This window comes from Chroicocephalus ridibundus, chromosome 13, assembly GCF_963924245.1.
Source record: "Chroicocephalus ridibundus chromosome 13, bChrRid1.1, whole genome shotgun sequence".
NCBI classification, from domain to species: Eukaryota; Metazoa; Chordata; class Aves; order Charadriiformes; family Laridae; genus Chroicocephalus; species Chroicocephalus ridibundus.
This window is the reverse complement of record NC_086296.1, coordinates 7,408,749-7,429,751: the sequence shown is the minus strand read 5'-3', so window position 1 is coordinate 7,429,751 and position 21,003 is coordinate 7,408,749. Positions and strand designations below refer to the sequence as shown.

The 21,003-nt window shown below is 41.6% G+C and overlaps 1 protein-coding gene across 1 annotated transcript in view; it reads right to left on the bottom strand.

Moving 5' to 3' along the window:
• Positions 1–21,003, bottom strand: part of TMEM132C (transmembrane protein 132C) — a 224,247-nt gene that overhangs the window by 53,992 nt on the left and 149,252 nt on the right. The window contains exon 4 of the mRNA XM_063351452.1: positions 2,399–2,582. Within this exon, the coding sequence (XP_063207522.1) occupies positions 2,399–2,582 (184 nt within the window). The remainder of the gene's footprint in view (positions 1–2,398; positions 2,583–21,003) is intronic.

Here is a 21,003-nt window from a genome sequence, read left to right as displayed (position 1 = left end):
TTGGCCACCTTTAGAAATTTGTAATGACAGATTTTACTTTTGATGTTAGCAGTTTTGCTGTAGGAACACTCCATGCTTAAATCAGCAAAATCAACTTTACCCTCCAGAGGATTATGAAACATACTTGCTGATAAACATTGAGATCCAATTTCTGTGTGCAGCTACGCGCTGTTGCTTTACAGTGTGTAGTTGAGATAAAGAGCATGCTCCGACTTCTCAGCAGATAGAGTATCACCCTCTCTCTTTTCAGCGTGACTCTTGTTTCTGAACAGGAGACCTGCCAGGTAATTAGCTCAGCTAGAGATTAATGCCTAAATGAAGAAAGCACCCTGGCTGGATATGCAGTGTCAGCTAACAGAAAACTCTGAAAATTCCCTTTATCTACTAATATCCTGCTAGCAAAGCCAATTTCGCATTGGTATCCCCTCCAACTGGATTCTGTTAACACAGTATATTTTGGCTCCAGCCAAGTGTTATCACAAGGTACAGAAATGAGATAAACAAACACAAGAAAGCTTTGCAAAGAGAAAGGTTTAACGATTTCATTGTTTGAACCCTTTGCACAACCCAGAGTGCGTAATGGTACACCTGTTGGGAATAAAAGATCTTACCTTATATGATTTATGCAAAACTAAATGCATTCATTTAGACCTCTGGTTCTTAAAGGAACCCTTGTAGGTCAATGAATTTTGATCTAGAATAGACACAAGTCTGCAAGTAAATCTTGAACTGTCTATGCAAATGCAAAGGCATCAGACCCTGATATGAGATATTAAAAAAAAAATCTTGATTCCCTCAGATATGGAATATAGAGAAGCAGCTGATGAATTCTTTCAAGAAATGAACAAGAAGATGTTAAGTCTGCCAGTAGACATTTGTCGGTCATTTGGTACTGGAAGGCATCTATCTCAAAATAAAATTTGACCACAAAAGCCTTCTTTACGCACATTTCCAAGTCTTTAGAAGACAGATGCTCAAATATCTATTCCGTGTTCAACTCCACAGGTAATGAGGACAATTATTTCCCCCTCAGATCTGGAATGTAGCACGCACTTTCTGCTGACTTAACAGACTTTGGATCAGGAAATTGCTGGGCATGACCTCATTTGATATGAGCAGCAGTTTTACTCTTCAAAGGGGAAGAATATATTGAAGACTAGGACTTCCAGGAAATAATACTCATCTAATTATCTGCTGCAAACCACAGAATACTGTTCAAAGAAATGACTGCTGGAATTTCAACACCAAGATTCTGCACAGGAGAGGCAAAATTCACAAGTGGGATGGATATGTCTAACTCTTTTTCCAAATCCTGAGCTCTAACATTGATTAATGGTAGCACGTGCAGTTCCTCTATTAATTGCCACTTGGTCCTTTCTTATGTAGCTGGCAGCTTTGTGCTTTTCTCTTTCTTGAGGTTCAGCAGCACTTCCAAAATAAAGGCTCAGTGCCTACCTCACCTGTGAGCATAGGAAAAGTTCTCAGCGTGTACCTAAATCCCACAGAAAATAAAGTGCCTACCTAAAAACAGTGCAGCTGAGATGTTGGAGACTTCAGTGAAATTTCTTGTTCGCTTGACTTCAGCAGGAATTTAATCCTAGGTTGTTCACTTGCAGGAGGGGGCCCTAACTGCTAAGTCTCAGTGCTCCCACTGTCCCAGCCTTGCTTTGCAGAAGTAATTATACCTTCACTGGGACAGAGGAAGGGAAGGAGACACTGCTTCCACAAATCACATTTGTGAGACGGGCAATGGGTGTGATTTCACAGGGAGCTGGGTAGCCCAAAACTGGTGCTACGACACTGAACAGAGCAAGTACATTTTAACCCAAGGCGTTTTTCTACACGGAAGTCTATACTTCATTTTTCTTAAATCTATCATTGAGACTATTGTTATTTTCCGTTTCTTCCTTGAAACCACAGGTTCTTACACTATTAGAGAAACAGCCAGTGAAATTAGTATCAGTCTCAGTCTAGTGAGGACCAAGCTACTTCGGCTTTAGCAGAAGGTGCTCAAGGCCCTCTAAAGTTGCTCTACAGCTTGCAAGTTAAGGCCATGTAATGGCAATTAGAAATGGGAAGGTAAATCTGCTTGGCTTTGTGTTACCAGCTGGTAGCCTGGAGGGAACCATGCATGACAGAAATTCATAATTTAAAGTCTGAGAGAGATTTTCAAAGTGGCAGCATCTTTTTCCTCTGTGTTAACTTTATAAGAACTGAAACTGTGTGATGTGTACAGACCATTAAATGAGGGCAAGATTTTAGCAAGTAGCCCTGTACAGCTATAAAATGGGGAGCCAGGACGGAGAGCACTCCTTTGCAAGTCTATCTGAGGCCTGGTATAGGTTTTCTCAGACCGCATACAGATCAGATGGAGAAATATGCTGAAGCAGTTTCTTACCATCGCCAATGGAACAATTCCAACAAGATCCTTCTGGCAGATGAAGATTTCAGACAAGGTTATGTCTGTTGTCCCCTTCCGAGGGTATTCCACCTGCCAGGTGATGGGCTGCGTTCCAGAAAGGCTGCTGAAACTGGCTATTTCAAAGTTCATCTGCACGACCTCATTGAATAAACTGTTACTTCTGAAAAGAGGAAAACAGGGAAAGGGAAGAACTATTACTTTTGCTGTAGAAGGCAAATGAAGTGAATCATATTAGCCACTGGAAAATGCAGCTATTTATATGCAGATATAACACAAGGCTTTTTTCAATCCACAACTTTTTCAGAGCGTACAAACGGGAATTATTCAAAATGTCAGCTGCTCTTACCATGAACACTATGCGGAGAGATAAAATCCAAAATATACTTATTCCATTACATTTTTTTTTATGATTTTGCAAGTATGATTCAACCCTACTGCAAGATGGATTTGACCCCGATCAACTAAAGTTAAGTCCAGTGCAGCTCATGAAGACTGAAGAGCCCAGAATTAGCGTAGCCAAAAAGAAAAAACAAGATTCATTGAATACGTCCACCATCAAAATCACATAAAGCCTTAGAAATGAAACTCAGTGTAACTGGAGTTCACGTATGCTGCATGTAAGCCATTAAAAAAATTAACGTGATTAAATGGCAAAATGACAAGATTAGTTTAAACTTAGAGGTACGCTCTGTAAATTAAAAACGCAGGCAAGCCGAGACCAAATCAAAAGAACAAAGCTATGTCAGGTAAAATATACTACAAAGTCAGGAGGCATAAGTTAATTTGAATAACAAATATGAAAAGACATGCTGAAATTCTTTCCCTCGCATTAAATTTCTTTAACTACATCAGAAATAAAAAGAATATATGAAAGGAATTTGCCAGATGATCTGCTAGTTTAATGTTTTTTAAAAAAAGTACAAATTATTTGCATTAGAAATTATACATTAACTTTTCTGGAACTTTCCAAATGTCTTTCCACAGTGTAGAAAATCTTACTATTTCACAGAATATTACTTCAACCTAACCCCACGCTGTAATAATTTTAAAGTGAAGAGAAAGACAGGCATCTTCCTAGCTTCAGTAACCCAATCCCAGTTTCATCACACCTTTGGATGCATTCATCACATAACAGCTTCAATTTTTCCTCTTTTTTTATGTACAATACACGAAGGCCCATTTCTGTGAAAATCCATCAAGAAGCGATCATGTACAAAGCACTTACATTCTCAAGTGCTAGACTTTCTTTTTACCTCTGAACAGAAATCACCATTTTTTACTACTTAAGACATATTCTGTGCTTTACTTTGCATGATTACTTTGAAAGCAAATGCGTTCCCCTGATAATTATTATTTTGATTATGGGTTTTCATTTGGATGGCTTACTCTGAAAAGTCTTAATGCTGCCTAATACTTTAAATTTATTTCCTTGCTGTTTTCTTGCTGTGTCAAAGTAGAGACATTGTAACACTTCTGCAAAAGTGGTATGCAACCTCTATGCATTTAAAGAGTGATTTTGGGTAGTAATGCGATAGATGGATGGGTTTCGCAATTCATAACTCAAGTCCAGCCTATTCCCATTTGAAGAGTTCCTGCTAAATAAATCTTACAGCTGGTAAATACAAGGCAACTGCGATAACTGTAGTTTACACACTTCTGGGAGATCTCAAAATGAATACATACTGGATTGAACTTTGTAATTTATCTGAAAGCATGATTATATGCAAAGATACCTGAATCACCTGAGCTACGGCGTTCATTTAGCTGTTAAAGGCACCATTATGCCTTAGATTAATGACACCTGAAATGCCATTATTTTCACCATTTCTAGATCTGATGCTTAGTAACTGACAGAGAAAAAGTTTTTACACGTGATTGACTATCTCAGTGCTTTCACTTACGCTAAATAGAGAATAAATTTTTGCACACATCAGAGCTGTTCCAAGAGATAATATATGTCAGGAAAGTTTTCCTGATCAAGAAGCCTACACTTCTCTAAATAGCCTCTGAGCAGATGTGAAATGTGTAGCTTTACAACAAAAGCCCCACAACTGTGCTGGTAGGATCAGAGAGCTCTAGGTGGGAAGCTGTAGGTGGGAAAGAGCTCATTCCCAGCCAGCCCACTGATTCCTGATGCATGGACTTAGGTGAGGGCTGATCACTTCCTTAAGGCTCACCACTCTTTGATTCACAACACTGGATTTTCCCTGGTCCTTCAGACCATTTCTAAGAGTTGCCTGGTGTTCTGCTCAGGAGCTGCCCATACTGTTTACCTGCAGCGCACGCTCGAGCCTGGCTTTGAGCTACCCAGGGGAAATACCCAGAACAAAATCTCTGGGCATCCTGTTTCTAGGTAGCATTTCGCGGCACACTTAACTGCAGCGTGGACAGACCACAGCCTGCTGCAGCTGGCCATATCTAGGTATCCACACACCCTTGTAACGATGGCCTGTGATTGAAAAAGGGCAGTGTGAGGTCACTACAACTTTTCTACAAGATTCCTGAGATCACCTGCAGCATGAACCTTAGTTCAGGCTGGCTACCGTTAGCATGCACACATGCAGAAGCATTTGGGAAGTTCTCCAGGGATCCTGTTGCAGGCAAGGACTAGTCAGCTCTCAGTGTAGCCATAGTTATTTTAAGTTACTGTCTCAGTATTCCTGTATTTCATACGTCTATATATATATCCTTTAGTTTTCACATGAAGGGATTCTTCTTTCATTCCAACCTAATAATACGTAGAGGACTCTAGTACATCTTTTGGATTTTGTATTTTAAGTCCATGATGCTCAATGACTTTGATTATCGCAACCAAAGAAAATGTCAACATTTTTTCATCTCTTATGCACACACATACACATCTGGGGAACTACATGGCAAACTGCACAACTGTAATGTAAGCCGCACTTGACTGCTATTGCCTCGGTCGCATTCTCAGCAATATTATCTACACTGGAGCCACAAACCACAGCCTGTATCTCTGAGCAGCACTAAACTCCACCACAAACAAGTCTGACATAAACTGACTGACTTCCTCCCAAATGTAGAATCATCAGAATCACTTTTCCACCACTGTTACCTCTGCCACCGTGTGATCTTGTAGGACTAAAACAAGACTTATACGCCGTCTGTTGCAGTGGGGCTCGAGGGTCATACACTCCTAAATCTCTTCTCCATTCCACTGTAGACAGTATCTCAACTTTGCTCATGAGGACTGAAGGACAGGCTGTCTGACACACGCACAAGGTCATATGGGAGACTGGGACAGGGTAAGGAACCGATCTGTGTTTTTCCCAAATCTCTTGTTAACCACTGGCCCATCATTCTGGTACTGATGGAAATGGGAACCATGGCACTTGATTCTAGTCTTAAATCGCCTCCAGTGTACGCATCTTAAATTTCAACATTATTCTGCGCATGAGGCATATTTTTGATAATTGGTGAGCTATTCTGTGAAAAAAATCACTGCTATCACCTTTTACAACACTGCCTCAAAACCACCTGCTTAATTTGGATTTCCAGTTCTCACCAAGCGCTTGGTACCACTCATGGAGCTATTTCAGCCAAGTATCTTCTTGACCTATGACAAGAACAGGCTGCTTCTTTCCAGGGTATTAAGCTGTAGTGGTGGAGAGATAGAAAAACTGGTACAAAAAGTCCTTCACAGAATTCTGTAAAGCATTGCTAAAATATTTCTTATGTAAAATATGTGATACAAAAATGTCCCAAAACATGCATGATGTAAGATAAAGGTTTTACTGGCACATTTTCAGGATGACCTGCATAATTATTTCAACGCCTGCATTTGTGAGTAATGCACCTATCTCCTTCCACAGCAGTAACGCCTTTATACAATGTCACACTATCATCAGAATCCTCCTTCTCTCTTCATACAGAAGAAACAGAGAGATGATCAACAGCTGGGAAAGCATCCACTTGAAAAAAAAAATATGCCTTCAGAGACGTGTAATGGCTGAGAAAAAAACTTCTCATGAAGCACATTTAATGTTCAGAGCTTGTTCACTGACTGAAACAGCAATTCCTTAATATCTAACATTTAGAACTGCTCAGCAGCCGGAACAGCAAGTAATTATAAAACTTTTCTGAAGTACACAGCACGTAGTGATTACAAATGAAGCTTCATGAAGGCAGGGCTTCTAAGGAAGTGCTCTGGGGTGGATATATGAGTCTAATTTGATGGGATTGAGAGTTCCCCTGGGCCAGTTCACTCCTTGGATTTATTTTAATTTATAAATATGCTAATAATTCAGGGCTAGATTGGGCCACGCGCCTGCACAAGGGAGTAAGAACTCCCTTTGATCTGCTAAACAGCCACTCTGGCTCTGGGTCTGAGCGCACAGGCATAAGCGAGGAGCACTGAACCCGTAGCCACTCCTTTGCTGGAGCAGATGGGCAATGATTAGGTGCTACTTATTGGTTACAGCAGCTGAGCCAGCAAGTTAGTGATGGGGTTAGTAATTTACTACTGGCATAGGCCAGCAGTAAATTAATACCCCAGGAGAACGAGGAGGAACTGTGCTGCAGAGCTGTGTGAATGTTCTGAGGAGCAGTTTTAGAAAAAGAAGGTGGAACGGAAATATTCTGTTAATGGAAAGATAATAAAAAATGCATAAAAGGCAAACCAGAAGTGACATAGGGAGACACTGCCATGGAACTCACCCGCTCTTGCTAACTATATGGACGGAAAACACATTTTTGATATCAGCTTGTGTTAATTTAACCAGGATTTTTGATTTTTGACTATTTTTGAGTACAATATTAAGCATTCCTTTGCATCTACTTATTGATCATTCAAACCTTCAGTGCCCTGAGAAACATTTACCCTTGGAAGGAGATTTTTCTTATACGGATACCCAGGACCGGCTGTATCAAAAGCTGTACTTAACCCCCTTCTCAACATAGGGGATTTAAGACATGTATACACAACCCACACGTAAGCCCATGGATAGACTCATACTGTGGGTAATACCACAGATGCCAGAATGCAAAATAGATGCTGTTTCGCTGCAGAGGTCTAGTAAGAGGTGGAATGATGTTAAATCTGTCAATGCTGAAATGGCTTGTACTGGCCACGCGTGGCCAGGGCTCAGCTGAGCCCAGACACAGTGAATCGCAGGCCCAGTGCTGCAAAGCCTTTCACAGGGCGCAGTGGGAGAAGGCTGGCAGATAATTACTAAGAAAAGCAGTGCAGAGATCTCAGCTGCTGTTAAGATCCATAAACAAACGGAAATCTTTGTTGAATGCCTGTCTACATGTGCGGACCAGGAGTCTCTGATGAGAGATTTCAAAGTGTTGGGTTATTGCACTGAGTAATAGAGCAGTTTAGACTCTTAAATGAGTGAATCTTAGGACTGCTATGGGCTAAATCAATAATTTCGATTTATTACAGTGGCTCTCAAAAGAGAAATTGTAAAAAGCCTAGATTAAAAACATTTTTTAGTCATCTTTTATTCCAACAGATTTGTACTGAAAGTGCCTAGGGATCCAAGTATACTTCGACCTGCTGAAAATTTAGCAACTCCCTCTCTTTAATGCTATCTAGTTTGACGGTGACATCTTAATGCAAGATCAGCACTTACTAAATGACATAAAAAAATCAAAAAGAGTACAAACCCCATTCTCCCTCAGTTACACTGTACATCTTACTCTTCACTAAAATTAATGTATTGAGGTGTGTTACTACCATGTACAGAGACAAACTCTCATCAAAAGCCAGTGGTCAGACTGGACCTCAGAACAATCTGTACTTCAGCCCACTTAGATGTATACAGCAGTGCCTCTTCCCATTTTAGAAAAGACAATAACGGGGTACAGGACATAGTTCCTCTATTCCTGCTATTTTCAATTTCTTGCTCCTCCTACACCTTCTCCTAACCACATTTGATAACTGGGCCATCTTCAATGGACACACCCCAGGATCAGGATGAATCACAGCAATTTATAAAAAAATTAGCAAAACACAGAGATCAGAACCTGATCTGGAAATGCGACTCATGGTGACTTTAAAGATGATTAAATTATGTGGGCAGTTCTTTACACATCAATTTGCTTACATAGTCAGCACTCAATGCTAACAAAGGGCGGGTCATTAGCAATCCGGGTTGCTTTGAATCAGACGCCAATGAGCTAAATGTTGTAATATCCACCACTGGGACCTTGAGCCACCCATTTGCCTTCTGAAAGACTTGATCAAATGCAGTACAAATGCTTAATATAGGTTTCTTTCAGCAGGTCCTTAATAAGAGCTGTTACAAAGGTAATCCCTTTGAAAAACTGTGGAAAAGATGTGGTAATTAAAGAAGAATGCCAACTACTGGAGACAAAATGCAGTTTAAATTTCTTATTTTGCAATGCTAGCCTAGCTTTCATCTTTAAACCATAAAACCAACAGAAGAGAAAGCAAAGGATGATCTATTTTGGCAATTAACAGATAGGGAGGGCATAATTTCATGGAAAACTACCACATTAAAAGTATTATGAAGGTCTTCAAAGGAAAATATCCAGGGTATAACTTAGAAAACTCTCGAGCAACATAACGTAATATACATGTATATCTTCAAAGGGATGATATCATACTATACTTGATTTCTTCACACAGTCCAGATGAGAGTTAGATTAGTTAATAAGGTTTCTTAGCTTTCTTGTCATAAACTGTGATATAAAACATAGCTTTTTGATTAAGGTATTGGACTGAGACAGAAAATCTCATTTCACTTCCCAGCTCTTCCACAGCATCCTTTAATGACCTCAGGCAAGACATGAAGATACAGATCCTTACAGCTAAAATAAAATCAATAGGAATTAGGCATCATGGAGCTTTAAAAAACCTCTGGTGTCTGTCTGCTACTTTAGGCACCTGAGTACAGTACCTTGTACAGTACCTCTCAGCTGGGTTCAACAACGTGCCATGGGGGAAAGAGTCAGAAAACCACTCCTGGTTCAACTGCTGCATTATGCTGAGAGGCTCCACTTGCAAGGGGAATTCTTAGCTGACAAAATACGCACCGTGTGGGTGGCATGAGGTAGGATGAGCCTGGGGTGTGATCCTCCTGTGCCTTTATTTGCCAGCTGAACAAGGTGAATAATAACTTTTTCTTGTAGTCTCAGAAAAAAATTAACAGTATGTGGTGTCTATCTGACCTCTCTGTACAAGCCTTGCCCACAGATGCTAATCTCAGTGATGTTAACTGCCATCCTAGAACAAACAGCAAAAGTTATGCTGCTAATTAGAGTATAGAAAAACAGAAATGCTCCTCTCTTGGACAGGCAGAAAGCTGAACGAGACAGTCCCTAAAGGAGGGAGACCTGACTGGGGATCCCAATAACTCACCAATTTCTTCCTTCTATGCAGAGCATTTTTTTAGAGTCACTAATCACCCATAAATGCTGCAGTCAAGATAGCAGGCTCATTAGTCTTCTCTGATGCTACATCACATCCAGGCACAAGGTAGATGAGATTGATTTTTCCCTCTTCCCAAAGGAAGCAGGTGTGTGACCCTCTGTCTCAGACTGGTGCCATCGTATAAAGACTACGTGCAGATCCCAGTACTGAGCTATCATCATCTCCCACCTTTACTACATTTTCCATTCAGTTTGCGCAAGATATTAGTCTGCTAATGTCTTCATTGTAATTTCAGATACCAAAATACATAGGCAGATTGGTCAAGAAATAAGCTTTCACAGTGATTCATCATCTCTTCCTGCCTCTGAGAAGGACATTTTCTACTGAGAATTCATTCAGCACTGGAATCTCTCCAGAATCACTGTAAGTAAGCAGTATTTCCCTCTTTTGGAGACAGCAAATATGTAAGCACTAAAAATCTTCCGAGAGACATGACTGGAAAAGAGACCGTGAGCAAAGATTTTCAGAGAGATTCACTCCAAGACCAGTGCTTTCAAAAGGAGAAAGGAAGTCAGAATCATTCCGATCATCAGCATTAGATTATATGGCTCTTTCAGCCTGCTAAAAGCAGCAAGATGAGATCAAATACACAAAAACATGTTTTATCATTCACTTTTAATTGTTTTCTTCAGTAGTTTGGGAGCAGCCAGTGAAACATATTCAGAGTCAGGAGAACCCCTTTGAAAAAGCAGCCTATATAATTGATTTTCTGATTACAAATACCTTGCATGTGTGTTTTATTCCATTTATAAGCAAAGATACCCCTGGAATTGATACAGAACAAGGTACTCAATTTTCTAAATCCACTTATGAGTTGGACTCAGCCTCCTCTTTCAGTCCGCATTTGTGGCTGCCATTCATACCAAGCCCTACTTGCAGGAACTACAATGAAGCATGACTCAAGAGACAGGTCACCAATTTTATGACCATGCACTCCCAGGTGCCAAACTAGTATTCTCTGGCAGGGGGGATATAAAAAAATCAAGGTACCCACAATTAGCAATGAGATTTTGAAAATACGATCAAAATGGCACAGAGATGTAGAAGGGCCTGGTTACTGGAGTAGCCCCAAAGAGGCTGCCCCTTCCAGTGAAGATGTGTCAGCTGCTGTTGACACGAGCAGTTGAGTTCTTTAATAACAGGTTACTGATACTGGACTGTACCAGACACTTGTGGTCTCAAATGACACAGTGATCAAAGAAAGGGATGCAGCCTGACTGCTCATTGCTATGCATAACATGCCTCCAGGTATTGCTCACGCAGATGTAAGTGTATCAGGCATTTGCACCTGTTTTGAAACAAACTGAAGATGAAACTGCATTATGAATCAGGTGGCAAGACAAATCACATCTACATGTAACTGCATATGTAAATCAGATGTGTGATATGCACATCTAATTTACAAGTCAGGTGTCTTACGATTCCAGTTCCTATGGTTTTTACTGTGGGATTTTTTTACTGCTCTGCTAGCTTATCTGCTTTTGGGCTAGGCTTGAAATTCCAAAAACATCTGCGCATAAAGATCCCCATTCCTTTTCAACAGGGTAGCTGCACTTGCCTACTGGAAAAACACCTAGAAAGCTAACCATTCACCAGGCATGTAAAATTGATAAAATATCTGCATTTCATAGAGGCAATGGATGTAAAGAAAGCACACGTTTAATGGCACAGTAAAGGAAAGAACCCATATAATCAAGTGTTGAATATTATGGTGAAACAATGAAGGAAATAACTCAAAGGTGATCTAAAGTAGTTTTTCAAACTTGCTGTCCATGAACAAAGTTCATGGGGCAATGAAAAGTCAAGCTTGTGGGTGACAGCCCCATGCTCTCCCCTACATTCCATTTGGGCGCAATTGCAGCCTCTCAAGTTCGAGCACACAAAGAAAGTAAAGGGATTTTTCAGATCAGAAGCAATGATCAACAACTGGTTGGTGGCAGCTATCTGAAGAGACCTCCAATGTAGCTGAAGAGCTTTTCTAGGTGTCTGTGAAGCTGCCTGAAGAGAGAGTAAAGGATCTTGAAATGAGCTGCGTCCTTTGAGAAATAAGCTCAACAGCTGCAATTTCATCACAGAGCAAACTCGGTTTGTGTGGAGTCCCTCGGCCCAGAGGCTGCAGGGAATTGAATAATACTGTGTACACTCTAGAGCTAGAGAATATCAGCCTGGGGAAGGTGGAGAAGTAGTTTTATTTCTAGAAAGTCAATATATTTTTGCAAGCTTCACTAAGGAGCAGTCTGCAGCAGGAATATATTCCTTTTCTGCAGTCTCAGGTCATGTCTCCCCTTATTAGTATTTGTAGAATATATTATATACTCTTTTAATCCTACTCTTTTCTTGCAAATTCTCTCTAATGTTGTATGCTGCTCACATGGTATTCGCTATGCTAAAGTAAAATACAATTAGGGTAAAGCAAAACCCCAAACTAGTATTGGGAAAAGATAGTCTGAGCAGTAACAGTAGGATAAATACTGAGCTCAGCTGAAACTCCATGGAAATGGGAATGACATAGGGGAAAGTTGACAGGACAGCAGTCAGGTACAGTGGTCTGATTCAGATCTACTGGATATCTGCAGGTATACTTACACTTTAGGACACTGTCCTGGATAATTGTAAAGACTGGTCCACTCTAAATACATACGTCCAGAAGTTACCATCACAATGCTGAGTAATACTATTTTGTTCTTTCCCAATCTCTGTAAACTGCAACTATGCACAGTATGATCTTGCAAGGTCAAACCTGCAAAGGAACACTGTGCCGTCTCTCAGCATAGCTTTGCTACTGTGCATTGAGAGTTTATAGTATTAAGCTATGACAAGCACTGTAAAACCAAGGCCGTGCATGGAGAAGTGTGAAGGACAATAGCGTGGGGGGAGTTTTGTAAATGTTGCTCACATTACGCCTTCCATCCCTCAATTCACTATTTCGGCATCGTCAGGTTGGCCTTTAAGTGGTGAACATTAAAAAACCAAAAGTTTAGATACCCAGAAAGAACACACATTTAGTACCCCTCAACATACATTATGCAAGCAGTTCACCAAATCTGTCCTCAAAAGATATGAAAGGAAAAAAACCCAACCCAACGTCAGAAAAGTGTAGGATAAGGTGCACGCTGACATTAACCAAAGAACTCCACCGAGATAGAGTTCTCCACCGAGAACTCCGCCGAGATGGCCAAAGCCCAGCTAGAGCTAAACCTGGCTTCTGTTGTCAAGGACAACAAAAAAAGTTTCTATAAATATATTAGCAATAAGAAGAGGACTAAGGATTATCTCTGTCCTCTAGTAGATAGGGCCGGCAACATAGTGACCAAGGATGAGGAAAAGGCTGAGGTACTTAATGAAGTCTTTGCCTCAGTCTTCAGCAGTAGGACCAGTTGTTCTCTGAGCACCCAGACCCCTGAACTAGAAGACAGGGATGGGGAGCAGAATGAAGCCCCCGTAATCCAAAGGGAAACGGTGAGGGACCTGCTTCAGCACCTGGAGGTGCACAAATCTATGGGGCCGGATGGGATCCACCCAAAGGTATTGAAAGAGCTGGCGGAGGTGCTCGCCAGGCCACTTGGTATCATTTATGAGCAGTCCTGGACAACCGGGGAGGTCCCAGCTGACTGGAGGTTAGCAAATGTGACACCCATCCACAAGAAGGGCCGGAAGGAGGATCCGGGGAACTACAGGCCAGTCAGTCTGACCTCGGTGCCTGGGAAGGTCATGGAACAGATCCTCCTCAGTGCCATTACACGGCACATGCAGGAGAACAGGGTGATCAGGCCCAGACAGCATGGGTTTGTGAAGGGCAGGTCATGCCTATCAAACCTAATATCCTTCTATGATAAGGTGACCCACTTAGTGGATGAGGGAAAAGCTGTGGATGTTATCTACTTGGATTTTTGCAAAGCTTTTGACACTGTTTCCCACAGCATTCTCCTGGAGAAACTGGCTGCTCATGGCCTGGACAGGTGTACTCTTCGCTGGGTAAAAAACTGGTTGGATGGCCGTGCCCAGAGAGTGGTGGTAAATGGAGTTAAATCCAGTTGGTGTCCAGTCACAAGTGGTGTCCCCCAGGGCTCGGTGCTGGGGCCGGTTCTCTAATATCTTTATCAATGATCTGGATGAGGGGATCGAATGCACCCTCAGTAAGTTCGCAGATGACGCTAAGCTGAGCGGGCGTGTTGATCTGCTTGAGGGTAGGTTGGCTCTGCAGAGGGATCTGGACAGGCTGGACCGATGGGCTGAGACCAATGGTATGAGGTTCAACAAGGCCAAGTGCCGGGTCCTGCACTTGGGTCACAACAACCCCATGCAGCGCTACAGGATTGGGGCAGAGTGGCTCGAAAGCAGCCCGACAGAAAAGGACTTGGGAGTGTCGGTTGACAGCCGGCTGAATATGAGCCAGCAGTGTGCCCAGGTTGCCAAGAAGGCCAACAGCATCCTAGCCTGTATCAGGAATAGTGTGGTGAGCGGGACTAGGGAAGTGATCATCCCCCTGTACTCGGCACTGGTGAGGCCCCACCTCGAGTATTGCGTTCAGTTTTGGGCCCCTCGCTACAAGAGGGACCTTGAGGTGTTGGAGCGTGTCCAGAGAAGGGCTACAAAGCTGGTGAGGGGTCTGGAGGACAAACCTTATGAAGAACGACTGAGGGAGCTGGGGTTGTTTAGCCTGGAGAAGAGGAGGCTGAGGGGAGACCTTATCACCCTCTACAACTACCTGAAAGGAGGTTGTAGAGAGATGGGGGCTGACCTCTTCTCCCTGGTGACAAGTGATAGGACGAGGGGAAACGGGTTCAAGTTACGTCAGGGGAGGTTTAGATTAGATATTAGGAAACATTTTTTCACCGAAAGGGTTATTAAACATTGGAATACGCTGCCCAGGGAGGTGGTGGATTCACCATCCCTGGAGGTGTTTAAAAAAAGGGTAGATGGGGCACAGAGGGACATGGTTTAGAAGTGGCTCTTGTCAGGGTAGGCTAAAGGTTGGACTCGATGATCTTAAAGGTCCCTTCCAACCTCAACAATTCTATGATTCTATGATTCTATGAGATGGGGAAAATGGTAACGCAGCGCATCTGGCACTGAGTAACAACCAAACTCCCCATTATAAAGAAGAGGGAAGTTTCCTCAAGTAAGGTAGAGGCAATATAGGCTAGATGGCAATAAAAAAGGAAGTTTTAGCTCACTCTTTATATCTTTTTCTTTCCCCTGAAGGGGTAAAGAGGGAGAGGAAGCTGCAGGAGCCGTCTTAGACGAAGAATCTCCGTTTTGAGTCACAGTGGAAAATCCTAAAATGTCAGCAGTGTTTGCCAGGATGTTTTATTTCACTTTCCCTCCTTCTTCCCTGTCTGTTTTCCCCTTCTTTTTCCCTTCCCTTTCTTTCTCCATGTTTAAAACAAAAACGTCTGATGGGGAGAGCTGATGCTAGTGAATATCCTGGGGAAATTAGACAAATACGTGACCAACTTCTTCAGCCTGAAACTATAAACCAGCTCTTACTCAAATTTACAAAAATCACGGACCCCAGGGCTTTCAGCACCTGTAGCTCTGGATGTCTGATGGACAAACCTTTGTTTTACAGTTCATAAAGCAAAACTTAACAACGCTGCCTTCTTAATACCATCCACAGCTCTCACTCACTGTAAATTTAAAAAGAAGCTTATTAAAAGCGGAACCAACATAAATATTGGAGGTAGATCCATTACACTTCATGATACAATTATTTGGTGCCTAACTCCCGTAGTTCACTTCTCCTGTTCAAGGATAATAAAAGGAAAAATGTCCCCATGACATTCAATGGCAGAAATGTCATTGCTGAAGTGCCTATGATGTGCAATTAACATTTTTAAGGAGTCCTTTAAAAGGATACTGTCAAGGCTGACAGATTCGAAATTACACCAACTATCTATGTTTGGATTTCTGCATAATTCAGCATCTCCCTAGCAAGTTCACCCTTTCACTTCTGGATATTTATATGTTTCTTTCTTCCTATGTCTACTGTACTGAGGGGACCATATGTATTAATCATTGACTTCTCCCCCATTGCTACATTATAATGTTGTCTTACAATTGCAATCATCAGAGTTTCTATCCAAAAAGTTGTCTTTTTTTAATGTTCTGCTTTCCTCAAGCAAGTTGCAATTTTCACAATAAAAACTACTTTGGTTTGGAGCAAAATATTAAGTTGTGAGGCAAAAGCAGTTCAGTGTCAGGGTGGAGTTAAAAAAAAAAATAAAATAAAGCCATTCTGTATTACTAATGAAGACATTGTCACCAGCAGGATGGAGTCTTCAGGTCTTGACTTGGCGTGTTTGCATGGAGAAAAGAAGTCCTGGATCTTTCCTTCTTGGCAGTCGTATCTGACACTTCTGCTTAATAGAATGAAAAAGCAGGAAAATACAGAAGATATTTGCTATAGTAGAAAAACTATCTTTAAGCAAAAGTTTCCAGGAGATGCCAGCTACTTTTTAAAGATTTCATTGGACGACAACTGAATGTTTGTATTTGCAGCTAAAATGTTTCTTCTAAGAGCTGATAGCGGACATCAGTTTTCAGGCAGAGTGCAGACGTTCCTGTCTGACTGTCAGGCACATGAAGAGCAACGTGTCCTCAATATTTCAAGAAGACAAATGAAGGAGACACGATCCTAATGTTAAATGGCCTGTGAGAAAAGCAAGTGCCTACTCAACTGACAAAATACTTACAGATAAACTCCAAGAGCAACTTTGAAGGGATGGTTCTGACATCTCTGGTTCTGTCCAAATCTGGTTTTTCCCTATGGCACCTCAATTAGAAAATAGCTATGTCTAATTTGCTAGGAAATCTCAGTTTCAAGGTTGCTAAATCAGGCCCTGATTCAAAGCAAGAAAACACAATGGATTTTGATGAGGCTTTTGAGAGATGTCATGCTTTATAGAGGTGACTTTCCATTGCTAGGAAAAAAATTTCATCTTAACTTGACCCCCAGGAAGAGCGTAGGAGTGCTAGCGGGAACCATAGGCTGCAAGATATCAAAATACTCTCTAAACAACAGTGACTTTTTTACTGTGGAAAGTAATAAACAAGAGTCTAGCACAGAATCTCTCTACGCACCATATAGTTACGCATTTGTCTCTCAGCCCAAAGCAAAGATTTAAAAATCTACTGTGATTTTTTTCCATGCAACCATTACTGCCTTTTTATACCCTTCTTTCTATGCCTTTCTGCACTAGGTGAATCAAAATGGGTTTCTACAAATAGTTATAACAAATGACATTTAGGGGACATCATCAAAAAAAAAGGAAAAAAGATTCTAAAGAACAAGCCTTCCCTTTGTTATTGAAATCTTCAACAACATTAGTCTCCGCTCCTGCTCTTTGCTGACTTTCAACACTTTGCTTGATCAGACAGGTGGAATTAGACTGATGAAAGTCCAGTTTTCCAAGGCTCTGGAGAAATGCAAAGCCAATAGCAAAAGCTCATCTGCACACAGAGTGTATGCCTGCGAATCAGCGGTGCAACGCTTGGTGAGATAAGAAAGAGCACAAAGAAGCAGGAGTAACCATGTTCACATGGAACACACAAGTTTAACACAATGTACCTGTGACAACACTATGTCTTATGAACTCATAATCTGTCATCAGCAGGCTGATGGCAGCGCAGATCTGAAATAGCTATTTGGGATGCATGGGAAGAAGTAGTGGAAATTAATGCTTTGCAGTCACGTGGGGTGAAATTCACCACTGTGTGAATTCGTCCTACACAAATCCACGTATCAGAGCTGAACTCCGAGAGTCAGACTGCAGACAAGGAGAATGTCTGCTGCCTCACTCCCCAGTCACAGATAGGCTTCCTTCTGCTGCTTCAATCTAACCAGTAGATAAGTAAGTCCAATTAGTTTAATTTCAAAACTAAAATTAAGAGTTATCTTCTCTCTAAGTAAAAATGGAGCAAGAAAAGAGTAGAAATTCAATCCTACAGGGAAATACTCACAAAAGTGTACCTTATCAGATTTACGGCCCTCTTCTCCATGAAGGTACTTGCAGGAGGTGATGAAGCTTGATGAGATTTGCAGGGGTGAGTGCCACGTGCTCAGCTTCTTTGCCAGTTTCTAAGGGTGAAGTTTATTTTCAAAGAACTGTCCGCATCCCACTCTGTACTTTACACTATAGACGCTCTGAAACGGTGTGAGTTTCATACATGGTTTCCTTCATTTTATAAGCAAGATCTGATCTGGATCAGTAGTTGCTAATAATCTTTCTACTAAATCTCTGGATCTCAAATCCTATCAATTTGTCCATCAGCCATCTCTTGGCCCAATCTGCCACCCTCTAATACTGCCTCAACTACTTTTGCAGAAAGCAAAAGCTTGATGCCAGCAGAGACTTTAAAAATGACAGATGTCATTAACAAACCCCTCTGTTAACGCCAAGTCAGAGGACCCGTCCTGAGGAGTGCGAACGGCCACAGTACTGTGGATTGCCAAAGTGCCACAGCTCAGCTGAGTCCCAGCAGTTCATCTTGCCACGCTGTTCAATTGGGGTAATTTATACCTTTGTCGGTACGTTAAGAAATCCTCTTATACCTGTTAATTGCTCCTGTATGAGAATAGCAACAAAACAGAATCCACAGGTGTGTGAATGTCAGATAAGTGACAATTCTTAAAGACAACCATTAGACGTCTGTCAGCCCAAGCTGTGCTATACTCTCATCTGAACTGCAATGGGAACATGCACATAAACTGTATGCAGAGAAAATCCAAGAACGCTGTCGTGAATTCTTATTTGATAAAGCGGGCTTGCAGGAGCAATATGAAAAAAAGGTTAAAAGGGGGAAAGATGACAGCCAACTAGACCGGGTGGTCCTGGAAATTAACAGCACAAATATAAAGGAGTTTGCCCCTTCCAGCCTCTTCCCAGCTACGGATCCTTAATCTAGTTTGATTTTCCTGGGGTGGCAATCTGTCAGATGCATCCCCTTCAGAACAAGATTATAAAAGGAGTGAATCATGGACACATTATTATTCCCCTCAGCATGTGGCACTTTTTCTTTAAATACAGAAACCATAGTGTGCAGGAAATGATCCATCTATTAAAATTTGTGTCAACATCTCTCAAAGCTCTTGAAGCTGTACAGTGAATACTGCTAACCGTTCTCCTGTGTCTGAAAAATCAGTATGATGACAACACTGAAATATGTTGCATGCGACACTTTGGTCCTGACCTTACTTTCACTCAAGTCAATCGTCGTTCTGCTTTTGATTTTGATGGGATTGGGGCCACTGTTCCATTGTCACCTCTCTTGTACCCTCAGGCGCCCTCTCCAGCAGCACTGTCAGCTTAGAGAAGCCAGGGCAATTTCAAAGTATTTTCTGATGCCCAAGGCAAACCAAGAGATGACCTTTTCCACCAGCAGAGAGCTGCATATAGGCTGCTATTGAATATTCCACCAACTGTAATGCTCTGCTCACAGAGATGGCCCGGCTCCACTGTGTGTGAGATGGGTTTTCCTTTTGCCATCCCTTTCCTTGCCCTAATTCAATGAATTGGGGTGACAGTCTGATTCTCCTCTGTTCTGCACCTTTCTTGTTACCTCCACCTGGGACATGACCTGTGCTTTAGCATCACTTGGCAGAGTATTCAGCATCAGGCTGCGGAGAACTGGACAACAAGCAGTAACCCATTCTTTGGGTTGTGAGTGTCCATGTTTGGCCATGGAAAGTAAACAAGTTCATGCCCAAATTTTTTTGGTCACAAAACAAGAAAATAGTTGTGGCTGAAGTGACCTGAATCATTCAGGTTACCTGATAGACCCTTATCGATACAGTCTCTCGAATATCACAACAGAAATGCAGGTGGTGTTGGTTCAATGGAATTCATGCTTAAATCCCTGAGCAAGAACTTTCACTTTCAGTGATTTTAAATTCTGGCTAATGCAGAGATAAAATCTCTGTAGAGCAATCTGACATTAACAGCTGAATTTCCAGGGGTGTTCAACTCCGCTGCTCTGGTGTGGGAGCAGTGCTAAGCCAACATGGCACATACAGAACTGTCAAATATGGCTTACAAATGGCTGCAAACATCCTGCTGTTACTGACTGCAGAATATACATTTTGTATCAGAAAGAAAGAGTTTAATGTATTCTGGATGGGATGGTTTTCAGAGTCTGTTATACATTCTAAACACGCTCATATCTACATGACATTCAATCTAAAAGACTTCTTTAATGGACAAATATTTTCTTAATAATTTTCAGCAGCACTGCCAACTCTTCCAAGAATTACATTTCACTATGAAGTTAGCTTTTATTTTTGCAGATAGGATGTCTGTGCTACCCAGTTCTTTCTATAAAGAGACTTGGCCTTTATGACTAATTTAAAGGGTTTCCCAAAGCAGATGGAGCGTTTTGATTACAGAAAAAGGGATTTACAGGAATACTGAACTCCAACTATTCAAATACAAAGACAAAATTGTGTCTAAGACAATAGTGGGAAGTAAGAGGTGCTCTAGGCTATTGGAGATTGTCTCTTCATCCTCAGTAGATGTCACATAATGTAAATTGACATTATTTCCTGACATCACGGGATTTTTATTCAATTCCTCTTGCTGATGATCTAGTTCAGAGAATGAAAATGTCTTGGTGAAACGGAGAGAGAAACGGAAGAGAAAAAACAGAGAATATCTTAGCTGGCTGTATTAAGTTATTGTACACTTCCACTATGCCAGCAGATAAAAAAAAGGCTTCTGGAATTATTGATGTAATTTACTGGCAAGCACAAAAACATCTGTGACAAGCCAAAGAACTGAGAACACTGAATTTGTGAATGAAACACTGTATGTATGTGTGTGTGTACTTCCATTGTGGGAAGTAATAGACACGAAGAAAACATGTTGGACAGGCTGAATTTGTCAAGCGTAAATTACACCTGCTTCCCTTCCCCGTTCTCAGTTCTCAAACTACACACCAGACTGACGTTATCCTTAGCTAGCCAAGATGTACCGTCAGCCTCCCGTGATATTAACCACACAACCCGGTCCCTTTCCACGCAGGGGAACGTTGCCAAAGGGGATTCAGATCAAGTCTTCTATTCACAGATACATTCTCCTTGCTCACTTGCTGCCCCTTTCTCTCTCCCTACATCAAAGCTGTGGTAACTGGCCCTGGGTGAAGCGGCAGGCGGCTCCGTTAG